Below are 13,710 nucleotides of genomic sequence, written 5' to 3'. Positions count from 1 at the left end.
TTGTTCCTGATCTTACAATTTTCTATTTTACAGCCACTTTAGGATGCCGAAGACATGTCCACTATGTTACAAAACATTTACTCAACTGCCACAGCATCTTACACGACAATGCCTTAGATACTGTACAGAAGAGGAGAAGGATGCGCTAGTGAAAGAATCTAAAAACTCACTGATAGCAATTGCAACAAAAGGAACATATATCCCTTATGACAAGATTCCAGAGATCACTACAAAGGACGATCTTATCTCCTTCCTGGAGGACAGAGGGTTTATAGTACCCGAGAAACCAACTATGGCCAGGTATGCCCCACTAGCATCTTATTCTTTGAATACTGATGTTCATACTTGTGTAAGCTTTATAGATTTGCATATATGTTCTGAACTATGACAAATAATCAGGTGTATTTTATATTTACAGGATTGTTGAAGATGAGGGGGCATCACCTGTGCAGAAGGAGCTGACAGCCAGTGAGCAAGAGCTGCCTAATGAGGAGGAAGTGCTGCCTGTTGAGGAGGAAATGTCTACAGTCATCGAGGAGGAGCCGCCCGTCCCAGAGGAAGAGCCGCCCGTCCCAGAGGAAGAGCCGCCCGTCACAGAGGAAGAGCCGCCCGTCACAGAGGAAGAGCCGCCCGTCACAGAGGAAGAGCCGCCCGTCACAGAGGAAGAGCCGCCCGTCACAGTGGAAGAGCCGCCTGTCACAGAGGATTATGATGTCTACAGGTCAGTGTAAATTTATACAAGGAATTTACTTTAATCCCTTGCTCAAACATTGCCTTGGCCTCAGCACATCCTGGCTTTTAGGCCACATTAAAAAATTGTCAACACTGCTGGCCTACTCAAGATTGTACTTCACGTTATTACTAAGGATTATTATAATTTACAGGACTGTTGATGAGGAGCCATCTACATCAACTGGCACATCAACGCACCCAGCCATATCAAATCCTGAATTGGTGCATCTTTCAGCTGCAGAAGACTATACATCCTCTGAAACATCCGACAGTGAAGCCGATCAACAACCAGAGACCAGAGAAAGAGAGGAAAATACCAGCCAAACAGATGAAGACAGGCCGAGGTCAGTCTCCCTCACTGTGTGTGTGTGTGTGTGTGTGTGTATAATATATGTGTTTTTTTATACAAATCCATACAGGGGTGTAAATGGAAATAGTTTGTCCCCATATTAAAGTTTATAATTTCTTCCTCCCGCAAAAAAAGCAATTAAAATAATATTCATCTGGGTCACATAATAGCATATCCCACATCTTTTCAGGCCTTACAAAGTAGTTTTTCTCCTATTTCAGGCCCTCTACTCCCCTTCCATAAAGCAGCATGCCAAAAGAATGCCCCAGAAATACACAGCTTTGGCGGAGCATACTGACTTGCGCTGCCACTCCTATCTTAATCACTTGGACAGGAGAGCATCATGCGCTAGTTCCACAAATGAACTTCAATACATGCAGCATTCAGCAGTGGATGCTCCGTATAAAGGGTAGGCAGCCACCTAAGTGCTGCTGCCAATCAGAGCACTGGGGTCCACATAAATCTTGCCTCGGGACACAGAAAAGATTACTACCCCTGACAATGATGAGTGGGACCCCCAGCTGACCAGAGGCCCGATATTTACCCAGATTCTAGCAGTGGTGGGTGGGAGCCCAGTAAATGTGCTGGCACAGGGACCCCTAGACTCCCAGACCCCGCAGTGGCCACATGGTCTTCTACCATTGACAGGACGCCACTGTATATATACATACATAGTATTTTTCTCAAAGTTGTAATTTGTTTCTACTCTGACCTGTTGTTCTTTCCTCCAAATTTTTAGATTTCCAAGCCAGAATTGGAGAGCTGAGAAGAGGATCAAAATGAAAGATGCAGGTTTTTATGATCGCCATTCTCTGTCTCATCCAATATTAAAAGGTTTTTCCTCTTATTTGCAGAACCATTGGAAGCTGGATAGATACAAACAAAATGTTGAAGATGTGTCAAGGTTTCTATACTTCATCAACAATCGTCGTGTGAGCCTCAACTTTGCGACGGAGATTGAAAAGACCCGCTTATTTTTCAAAGACCTGCAAGATCTTGGCCTGTGCAACCAAACTGTCACCAACTACCTAAAGCACGTCCGGAGATTTGTCCACTATCTACTGTTTGCGACCGGTTTAAAAAATGAAAATGAAAACCTCTTCAAGGCCATGAAGTATTTCAGGAATGTTACTGCAGACATTCAGAAGACATTGTCCAAGGGGATTGCTAAAGAGGTAGTCGGCAAAAGGTATGTCAGCTAATATTTATTCTTACAGATGTACAAGTAATATTTTTTTTTGTAATTTCTCTCTCCGTTGCTCCTGGGTTTCCCACACATGCTCTAGCTAGAGGCCTTACCTATCAGTCACATTTATTAATCTTTCTCTTAGGTACCTGGAGTTGCATAAATTGGACAAAACACCTCAGCAATGCCGGGAGATCCTGACCGTCGCAAAGCCAGCTTTCCTGCAAGCCATCGAGGATGTCCATAGAGGATCCCAAAATGAAGTGCATCAGTTGGAGATTCTCTATTATCTTGAGGCCTTAATCATACTAAAACACTTACAAAGACCAGGAGTTGTCAGAAACATGACGGTAAGTAACAACCTACTCATTATCCTTATTTAAAGCCACATGTCTATCTAACTTTCCCATGTCTTGACGCACAGGTTTCTGAGTGGACAGAGAGGATGCGTCACATCTATCAAAATGAACAGCTAATAATTGTCGGAGTTAAATCCCATAAGACTGCTGCCCACCAAGTAGCCTGTTTTGTGCTTACTGAAGAAGAAGAAAAGGTAAGATGTTCCTGTCACTACGATGGCACCCACATTAGAGAGGGATCTGTTAGTTGTCATGACTTCAGCCAAAGAGTATAAGCAACATTCAGTCCCTTTCAATAGATCCTCCCTTTATGCAGGTTTTACAGGACAGCGTGATGCTAAATCCTGCTGCAAGAGTGTTGGGAGTCTTTCCCTTATTTCCCTGCAGTATCCTGGATGCAAAATTACAGCATCTGTGTCCAGGATAGTGCATTTTCTTAACAATAATGCTTGTTGCAGCAGCATCCAGAATGCATTATCAGTAGGAACAGATATGCTCTCCCTTATCACAGATGTTATGCACTCTTAATGAGTGGTGGGTATAGTTTATAGTCTGACATATGTTTGGTGTGCGGTGACTTTTCTATATATTTAGATTGTGTAGTCCCTCATATGCTCTGAATACAACTGAGGCGGAGGAGAGATACCGCCCATTATAGTCTGTAGGTTTCCATCTCCTTGTCTGGCACGTCCCTCTGTGACGTTGGTGCTGTCTGACACCAGCAATTAATTTAGTTTTTTTTTTTTTTCAAATTTTATACCTTAAGATAGAAGAGCCCAACTCAGTCTTTATCAAATGGTTTACTGTTTTTGTTTTGTTTATTTTTTTTTATTTTTTTTTGTTTCAGTGGTTTAACGTCTACTTTGAAAAAGTGAGACCAGTGCTCGCCAAACAAGACAGTCCGGATAGATTCTTCTTATCGACTACCGGAAAACACATACATAATATATCCAATGACCTTGACCGCTACCAAAAGAAGTAAGTCTTAAAAGTCAATATCTTACATTAATGATGCTGTGCCATGTATTTATGATCTACTCTATTGCTATCTAGGTACAAACTTAAATCCATCTCTAGTCAGGTGGCAAGAAAAACTTGTCAGACATGGACTGTCTCACATTTAACAGAGAAAGAGAGGTATCTGTTTTCTAAATATCTCAGTCATTCCAACATGACAGCAGAGAGGAATTACAGAGAAAGAACTTTAGGAGACCTCTGCCAAGCATACACACTGGTCTTGGCAGCAGGGAAAGCATCGGAAAATCAACCTCAACCCAGCAGCTCAAGGTAATTTATTGAAAAGCAGTTACGATCTATTTCACCAAACTGTTGATAAAATTTAATATTCTGTTTTCTATCTCCCCTAAAGAGAAGCAGAAGGGAGCAATGGAGAAGAGGAGCAAATGGTCCAGCAAGCTGAAGACTACAGTGCCCAGGGTGAAACAGAGGACCTCGGTGTGTCAAATTTAAATACTAAGACTCAAAGGTGGGTATATTATTAAATCAAGCAAGCTAGTAGGAGTTGGCAAACTGTACATAGCTTGTGATGTTATGGACAATGACTTGTTCTTCCGAGCATCCTCAGCACCTATACCCAGGCAAAGTGCTCTCAGTAGCGGCCACTTGTAGACAGTATGCGGAAGGGTATATTACAGGCGTTTATTGATGATATCTCCATCGCAGAACAAACCTCGATGCCTAAACTTTTAGGATTGATAGAAGATATCCTTATACCACTCTAAGTGCCCAGAAAATGTAATGTTATTATTTATATCAGGCGGAGAGCACCAATCGAACCTAGGGTCACAACAAGGTCCATGAAGACAGGGATGCAGTTGAGGAAAAGGAAACACCCAGGGTAATTGGTCAATATACTCATTCACATTGTCCTTGAACAATAAACATTTCGGTTTTAACATATGTATTCCCCTTCTTTCCTTTAAAGAGATTAAGAAGACGGCAGTGATCAGCTCCCAAGAAAGAATGAGGCGTTTCAGAGACTAAAGTTCCCGTCTTGTTAAAGTTTCTGAATTCATGTTTTATTTGTTTCTTTTCTATTGTAGGTTGTTCTACAATTCCAGGTGAACGGGGCCCTCGAAGCAATGGGAGAAGATTTTCTTTATTATAAACATTTGTACTGTTTGTATTAGTGTTAAAGGGATTCTGTCACCAGGTTTTAGCCATCTCATCTGAGCGCACCATAATGTGGACTCAGACATCTTTATTCCAGCGATATATCACTTACTAGGCTGCTCAGTGTAGTTTGCATTAAAACACTGTTAAATCATCTGGAGATTATCATTAGAGCACTACTCCAGTAGTCCAGTCATACTTGGGAGCTGCCAAATCTGCAACAGAGAAAACAGTAATTTTATCAAAATGACAGCAAGGAGCTCAGTAAGTGAAACATTGCTGGATCAGGATTTCTATCTCTACATTATGCTGCTGTCCGATGGGATGTCAAAAACCTGGTGACAGAGTCCTTTTAATAACTATTTTAAAGATAAATATAAAGTGGAAGTCCTATGGCTATGATGAAACAATTCTGACAACTGTTCAAATGGCACAATCATTTACTACCGTCAGGTTTCTGAGCCGTTTAGTCTAATGCTTTGTCAGTATTACTAGAATCCATAATAATTTAAAGGTCAGGTAGCCATAAAAGTGCTCCTGCCAGTCAGAGCAGTGCAGTCCCTGGAAATCAGGCCTAGGGAAGCAGAATATATTACCATCCCTAACAACGGTAAGCATGACCCCCAGCTGTCCAGCAACCCGACATGTAGAACTGCCTATAAAAATGACCATTTGTCCAGTCAGTGCATCACTCTCTGGTGCCCTTTTACACTGGCACACTGCTTTCTGTCTCTCTCTCTTTCTCTCTCCCCAGTGCAATGCTCTCTGGTGCTCTTTCACTCTCTTTCCAGTGCACCACTCTCTGATGTGTTCTCTTTCTCCCTACTGCACCACTCTCTGGCACTCCTCTGTCTTTATAGTGCACTGCTCTCTTTTGTGCTCTCTCAGTCTCCAGTGCATCACTGGCGCTCGCTTTTGATCTCTCCCCATTGCACCACTCTCTCGCATGCTCTCTCTCTGGTGCTCTCTTTCCGTCCAAAGTGCCTTTTTTTGTCTCTGTGCCTTCACGAGCTTCTCAATCTCTGTCTTTGCCCATCTGTGGCTCTCTATCGTTCTCTGTGCCTCTCTGTCCCTCCCTGTGCTTCTATTTACCTTTTGCATCCCTCTATGTGCCTACCTTTGCCCCTTTGCTCCCTTCTTTGCCTCTATGTGCCTCTTAATGACTCTCACGAGCACACCTCTTTCTGTAGGTCAAAGGTAAGAAGCACTACTCAAGTTGCAGCAGAGAAGATGAATTGGTAAGTAACCACAAAGCTACACAGTGTTTAACACTTGTGTATTTTTTAAGAATCTTGTTGGTGTAGGATGCTTCCTGAACATTAAAGTGAATTGTCAGGAAACATCTTTAAGCTACAGGATCCTTGAAAAATATGCAAGTTTTTATGGGATGATTTGTCAGGCTATCAACAATCACACAGGGCCACATGCCCGTCAACAGGGCAATAGCCCACTCCACAAGGCCAATGACCCTTTGCAAAGGGCCAGAGGTCCCTTTCCGCAGGGCCATAGGCATTTCCACAGGGCCATAACCCCCTCCAACTCTCTCCACAGGACCACAGGCTACTACCGGGCCACAGGCTTTTCCACAGTGCCACAAGCCCCATCCAGCTCTCTTCACAGGCAATCATGTTGCACTTTTGCAACAAAAGAGTCAATCTTTGTTGCAGTTCGGCAACATTAGAGTCAACCCTGTTGCAGATCGGACACAAAGCTTGAAAATTTAGATGTTTACTGCAGAGGACTTCATAGGCCCCCATCTTACTCCACAGCCTTCCACAGGCCCCTCCAGCCCGCTCCACAGGCCACAACTCCCTCCAGCTCGCTTTACATCGCCACATGCCCATCTGCGGGGCAACAGACCCCTATGCAGGGTCACAGGCCTTTCCACAGGGCCTCAACCCCTTCAGCTCTCTCCAAAGGACCACTGGCTCCTTCTGCCAGGCCATAAGCCTTTCCACAGGGCCACAATCCCCTCCAACTCTCTACACAGGACAACAGGCTCTCTTTACAGGGCCATAGCTCCCCTCCACAGGGCCAAATGCACTTTCCACACGGCCAAAATCCCCTCCAGCTCTCTCCACAGAGTCACGGGGCTCGTCTGCAGGGCACAAGCCCCTTCATCAAGGCCAAGGGGCCTTTCTACAGGGCTACTGGCCTTTAAATAGGGCCACAACCCCCTCTGGTACTCTCAACAGGGTCACAGGCTCCTTCTACAGGTGTACAGGCATTTACACAGGGCCACAACCACCTTTACCTCTCTCCACAGGGCAACAGGGCCCTTTCACTATGCAATAAGCCTTTCCATAAGGCCACAACCCCCTCTCTCTCTCTCAAAAAGGACAGAGGCTCCCTTTACAAGGAAACAGCCCCCTCCACAAGGCCAAAGGCCTTTTTCAAAGGGCCACAGGTCCCTTCCGCAGGGCCATAGGCATTTCCCCAAGGCAATAACCCCCTCCAGCTCTCTCCACAGGACCACAGGCTCCTTCTATAAGGCTACAACCCTTTTCAGCTCTTTCATCAGGGCCACAGCCTCCTCCACCCCACTTTAATCAGTTAAAAGGGCTCATTTGAGTGACCTATTGACCATTGGTCAGCTCGAGTAAAGGAACCTGATATAGTATACTGCACTGTTTAATATTCTTTTTTTTCTTTACACAGGTTGAATGCTGGCAAAGAAATGTCACCTATGCCATGCTCCTTTATACCAGTTTTCTTGATTGACATGTTATTTTTGGAGCCAAATGAGAAAATTGGGAAATAGAAAGCTCCCCCCTCCTTCCAATCAGTGGATCCGGTCAGGTGCTCAGTGGCGGTAGGCCACCGCCTGAAAGCCAAACATGAAAAAAGGAATGCTGGCACCGGTTTCCATATGATGAATTTTACTTTATTCCATGAAGATCAATACATTAAAAAGAAGGCATCTTTACAGGCAATCCGCCATCATGTCATTTTTGGTTTAAGCCTAATTTCTTTCAATAAATAAAATGGAATAAATGTGTCACTTTTTTGCCTCTACTAGTAGTTGTGGGGTATTATGACATCACAATAGAATTAATACTTACCCTTTCCGATGCCTTTTAGGGTTATCCGGTGCAGAACCAAGGCCAAATACCAACCGACAGGACCTTCCTGTGACATCATGGAAGGTCCTGTCGCTCAGGACGTGGCTTTGGCTCTGCACCGGATAGACCGAAAAGGCGTCTGAAAGGGTAAGTATTAATTCTTTATTATTTTTAATACATCTGTATTTATTTAATTTTGATTTCGTACTGTATAGTGATACATTACAAAATGAAATGGGGGCTGGCAGACATGTCACAAAGGGGAGGAGGAACAGGATTCTTCTTCCACCTCTGTGACATCACTTCTCCTCCGGACCGGGTGGTGTGTGAACACAGCCTCAGGCTGCGTGCCCACGTAGCGATTTACAAGCGTATATGTTGCGTAATTTACGCAGTGGAAACGCTTGTGAAACACTTGTTAATCTGCACCCCATGGTACTCAGTGGCATTCCGCAATGTTAATGCCCATGCTGTAGATTTTTACGCAGCGTTTCTGCTGTGCTTAAAAATCCTTTCCACAGAGCCACAACACATTCAGCTCTCTCCACAGGACCACAGGCTCCTACCCGGCCACAGGCCTTTCCACAGTGCTACAAGTCCCTCCAGCTCTCTCCACAGGCAATCATGTTGCATGTTGTTTACCGCAAAAGGACTTCATAGGCCCAAATCTTACTTTAGACCCTTCCACAGGCCCCTCCAGCCCGCTCCACATGGCCTTTTCCGCAGGCCACAACTCCCTCCAGCTCTCTTTACATCGCCACATGCCCCTCTGCGGGGCCACAGACCCCTATACAGGGTCACAGGCCATTCCACAGGGCCACAATCCCCTCAAACTCTTCTCCACAGGACAACAAGCTCTCTTTACCGGGCCATAGCTCCCCTCCACAGGGCCAAATGCACTTTCTGCACGGCCACAGCCCCCTTTAGCTCTCTCCACAGAGACACAAGGCCCGTCTGCAGGGCACAAGCCCCCTCTTCAAGGCCAAAAGACATTTCTACATGGCCATAGTCATTTCCATAGGGCACGAGCCCCTCCAGCTCTCTCCACAGGGCAATGGACCCCTATACAGGGTCACAGGCCTTTCCACAGGGCCACAAGCCCCTCCAGCTCTCTCCACAGGCAATCATGTTGCATGTTGTTTACTGCAAAGGACTTCATAGGCCCAAATCTTACTCCAGAGCCTTCCACAGGCCTCTCCAGCCCGCTCCACATGGCCTTTTCCTCAGGCCACAACTCCCTCCAGCTCTCTTTACATCGCCACATGCCCCTCTGCGGGGCCACAGACCCCTATACAGGGTCACAGGCCTTTCCACAGGGCCTCAACCCCTTCAGCTGTCTCCACAGGACCACAGGCTTTTCCACAGCCCACAACTCTTTCCAGCTCTCACCACAGGGCCACAGCCCCTTCCACAAGGCTAAAGGGCCTATCCATAGGGCCACAGACCTTTCCACAGGGCCACAACACCCTCCAGCTCTCTCCACAGGACAAGAATCTCTCTTTACAGGGCCATAGCTCACCTCCACAGGGCCAAATGCACTTTCCACACGGCCACAACTCCCAACAGCTCTCTCCACAGAGTCACAGGGCCCGTCTGCAGGGCACAAGCGCCCTCTTCAAGGCCAAAAGGCCTTTCTACATGGCTATAGTCATTTCCATAGGGCACGAGCCCCTCCAGCTCTCTCCACAGGGCAACGGACCCCTATACAGGGTCACAGGCCTTTCCACAGGGCCACAACACCTTCAGCTCTCTCCACAGGACCACAGGATCCTACTGGGCCACAGGCCTTTCCACAGTGCCACAAGCCCCTCCAGCTCTCTCCACAGGCAATCATGTTGCATGTTGTTTACTGCAAAGGACTTCATAGGCTCAAATCTTACTCCAGAGCCTTCCACAGGCCTCTCCAGCCCGCTCCACATGGCCTTTTCCTCAGGCCACAACTCCCTCCAGCTCTCTTTACATCGCCACATGCCCCTCTGCGGGGCCACAGACCCCTATACAGGGTCACAGGCCTTTCTACAGGGCCTCAACCCCTTCAGCTGTCTCCACAGGACCACAGGCTTTTCCACAGCCCACAACTCCTTCCAGCTCTCACCACAGGGCCACAGCCCTTTCCACAAGGCTAAAGGGCCTATCCATAGGGCCACAGACCTTTCCACAGGGCCACAACACCCTCCAGCTCTCTCCACAGGACAAGAAGCTCTCTTTACAGGGCCATAGCTCACCTCCACAGGGCCAAATGCACTTTCCACACGGCCACAACTCCCAACAGCTCTCTCCACAGAGTCACAGGGCCCGTCTGCAGGGCACAAGCCCCCTCTTCAAGGCCAAAAGGCCTTTCTACATGGCCATAGTCATTTCCATAGGGCACGAGCCCCTCCAGCTCTCTCCACAGGGCAACGGACCCCTATACAGGGTCACAGGCCTTTCCACAGGGCCTCAACCCCTTCAGCTCTCTCCACAGGACCACTGGCTCCTTCTGCCGGGCCACAAGCATTTCCACAGGGCCACAATCCCCTCAAACTCTTCTCCACAGGACAACAAGCTAACTTTACAGGGACATAGCTCCCTTCCTCATAGCCAGCCATCATGGTGTTTGTGTTATTAAAGAAAAAAAAAAAAAATTTAGGGGGCTGGCTAGAGGCAGCCGTGAACACACGGTAGCCAGCCCTCATGGTGTTTATGTTATTAAAGGAAAAAAAAAAAAAATCGGGGGGCTGGCTAGAGGCAGCCGTTGACACACGATAGCCAGCCCTCATGGTGTTTGTGTTATTAAAGAAAAAAAAAATTAGGGGGCTGGCTAGAGGCAGCCGTGGACACACGATAGCCAGCCCTCATGGTCTTTGTGTTATTAAAGAAAAAAATAATTGGGGGGCTGGCTAGAGGCAGCCGTGGACACACGATAGCCAGCCCTCATGGTGTTTGTGTTATTAAAGAAAAAAAAAATTTGAGGGCTGGCTAGAGGCAGCCGTGGACACACGATAGCCAGCCCTCATGGTGTGAGGCTGCGTTCCCACGTAGCGGAATTTCCGCAGCGTAAATGCTTTTGAAACGCTTTGTAATCCGCACCCCATGGTCCCCAATGGCATTTCGCAAGTTAGATGGGGACCAGTATCCTGTATGTAGCTTTATATGGAGACCAGTATCCTGTATGGAGCATTTTATGGGGGCCAGTATTCTGTATGGAGCGTTATATGGGGGTCAGTATTCTGTATGGAGCGTTATATGAGGACCAGTATCCTGCATGGAGCATTATATGGGGGACAGTATTCTGCACAGAGCATTATATGGGGGACAGTATTCTGCACGGAGCATTATATGGGGACCAGTATCCTGTATGGAGCATTTTATGGGGGCAGGTATTCTGTATGGAGCTTTATATGGGGACCAGTATCCTGTATGGAGCTTTATATGGGGACCAGTATCCTGTATGGAGCATTATAAGGGAGTCAGTATCCTGTATGGAGCGTTATATGGGGTCCATTATACTATATGGAGGACTATGCAGTCAGGTCTGCACTGTGCGCTGTGAGGATTCGCCGGTTTCTGAGCTATTGTTGAATTTACAATTGATATCGCTCATGTAATGTAGTAAGTGAAATCTTTGCATTGTACTATATATATATATATATATATATATATATATATATATATATATATTTCTGCAGTATCTGTGCATTATGAATCGTGATATGTGTTAAAGGGGCCCACTGAGACTTTCGCCTAGGGCCCACAAAAACCTGGAGCCGGCCCTGCCCATGTGTGGTGATTATTGATTCCAGTACTAACAGGAATAGCAGGGGCACTAACAGCATGAATGGGGTGTTTATTTATTTGTATTTTGGATATTGTTTCTTCTGGTGTGTGAATATATGGCACTGACCAGTTTAATGCCCTGTATTTGTGTGGTTTTTGCCTTGGATTCTTACATTTTATTATATTGTCTGCTATAGTATATATTTTGTGCTATAGTGCATTACCTCTAATACTGGTGGCGGATTTGCCAGTCAGTCTATTAATGTGCAAAATTGATCACCAGGGACAGCCTAAGTGTATATTTGATCTTTACTTGATATATTACAATCATGTGTTTTTCTGGGATGGATTTTGGAGTAGGTGGGCTTTCCATTAGTGGGTAATTCCACTATATTAACTTTTACTTGTGTTTTCATGAATTGGATTGTGACATTGATTGTATGTATTTATAAAAAATATAATTCATTGTAATTTATTGAAGTATTGTCTAGATTGGGTGATCACTGCACAAGAGCATACCCCTTTTCTTCTTGCCGATGTTTATATATATTTCGTATGCTGCATGTTGATCCCATAGTGATTAGATGGTGCCCTCCATAACTTTGAGTTTGTGACAAAAGTATTCTTGGGGTGATACCTTTATCGACTAACCAGAAAATATATATATATATGCAAGCTTTCAGAGCATAGAGGCTTCTTCTTCAGGCAACATTACAAATGAATTCATAAGATAAAAGGCACAGCATTGGAGAGATGTTACAAGAAGACATTTGTTCATGAGGTGTAAGTTGCAAAAGGCCTTGGGAATGTTTAATTATCTGGAGGTGTGAATTGTGTCCATGTAGTGAGTCATAAAGCTATGTTTTATCGTTAGTCCTGTTGTCAGTGAATTGAACATCCTTATCAATTTGAATTCCCAAATGTTTCTTTCTCTGTTGCCCTTGAAGTGACCTTTTAGTATCAAAACTTTTAGATTTTTCATACAGTGTCCCCTTCAGTGTCCAATTCAGACCTTCAGATAATTAAACATTCCCAAGGCCTTTCATTCATACAAAAAAACTAATTTGCTCTCCCTAACATATCAGTAGAAGACATCACAACTTACACCTCATGAAGAAATGTCTTGTTGTAACATCTCAAGTCCTTCTGCAGCCTTATCTCAATTGAATTAACATACAAACCAAAGCTTTTTTTTTTTTCTTTTTTCAAATGCTTCCTCAGGGTATATGAGAGCCTACAGTAGTTGGTGTATCTGAGTCTATATTCTGGCTTTTGAAGGAGCAACTTGCTAATTCTTACTATTGCTAGAAAATGGACTCTCCTGGAAATCCAGACCTGTTTCTCTGCAAGATATGCCTGAAGCTCTATAAAAACCTGCGCAGGCATCTAAAGACCGTATGCATGAAAACCCGTCAGGCGGAGATCGACAATGAAATCAAGAATACAAAAAGTAACATGCACAAGGTGGCTGAATCCCTTTCTGTTGTGCCTTATGACAGCCTTGATTTCAAAAACAGCCAATTTACAAGTGCTCAGGACTTCTTCACAGAATTTTTGGAAAGTCGAGGTTGCATCGTGACCGGAAAACCATCTGAAAGGTATGTATATGTTTCTTCATAATATTTCAGGGTTTTCTAGCATTTACCTATTCACTACCTATCCTAATTTTGCACGTAATTTTGTTTTTTACCTATATACATCTTATGCAATATATCTTAGTTGAGTGCTATCAAAATGGCTGAAAGACATGCCAACATAGTGCCAAAAAGTCTACCCCTACCCATCTAAGTAAGCTTCATACTTTATACTTTTATTTTTCTGTTAATCTAGATAGAAAAAAGGCTTGTTTTTTTTCAGTGAGCTAGTGTTACTTTTACCATATATTGTACTGTAAAATTGGGAAAAAATTCTATGTGCGCTTAAATTGCAAAACTGTGCAATTGCACTTTTTAACACTGTGTTCACTACATGGAGTGATGCCTCAGCTCAGCTCAGTATAACTTTGCGGATACCAAAAATGTATACTTTTGCTTTTATCTAAGTGCTGGAGAAAATTCTGAATTTTTTTTAAAAACAAGTTTTGCACTTTGTGGTCATTTTTTCCAACCTATAGCATTATTTTTTGTGATCCAT

At 44.7% G+C, this 13,710-nt stretch overlaps 1 protein-coding gene across 1 annotated transcript; it reads left to right on the top strand.

Annotated features, from left to right (window-relative positions):
* The first annotated feature begins 518 nt into the window (after positions 1–518).
* LOC141245167 (uncharacterized) lies at positions 519–3,917 on the top strand. The gene is made up of 7 exons (XM_073669050.1): positions 519–721; positions 885–1,076; positions 1,821–2,270; positions 2,413–2,617; positions 2,692–2,820; positions 3,474–3,604; positions 3,680–3,917. The coding sequence occupies exons 1-7, from the start codon at positions 519–521 to the stop codon at positions 3,915–3,917; spliced, it is 1,548 nt and encodes a 515-aa protein (XP_073525151.1).
* The last annotated feature ends 9,793 nt before the right edge of the window (positions 3,918–13,710 follow it).

This window comes from Phyllobates terribilis, unplaced genomic scaffold, assembly GCF_046119375.1.
Source record: "Phyllobates terribilis strain yellow unplaced genomic scaffold, ASM4611937v1 Scaffold_1792__1_contigs__length_210035, whole genome shotgun sequence".
NCBI classification, from domain to species: Eukaryota; Metazoa; Chordata; class Amphibia; order Anura; family Dendrobatidae; genus Phyllobates; species Phyllobates terribilis.
This window is presented reverse-complemented; position numbering and strand designations above follow the sequence as displayed.

Excerpts from the sequence above, each read along its gene's own strand:
- LOC141245167 (XM_073669050.1), top strand. The coding sequence starts at position 519 with ATGTCTACAGTCATCGAGGAGGAGCCGCCCGTCCCAGAGGAAGAGCCG. Across the intron at positions 2,618-2,691 it reads GAGTTGTCAGAAACATGACG|GTTTCTGAGTGGACAGAGAG; the intron begins GTAAGTAACAAC and ends CTTGACGCACAG. Across the intron at positions 2,821-3,473 it reads TTACTGAAGAAGAAGAAAAG|TGGTTTAACGTCTACTTTGA; the intron begins GTAAGATGTTCC and ends TTTTTGTTTCAG.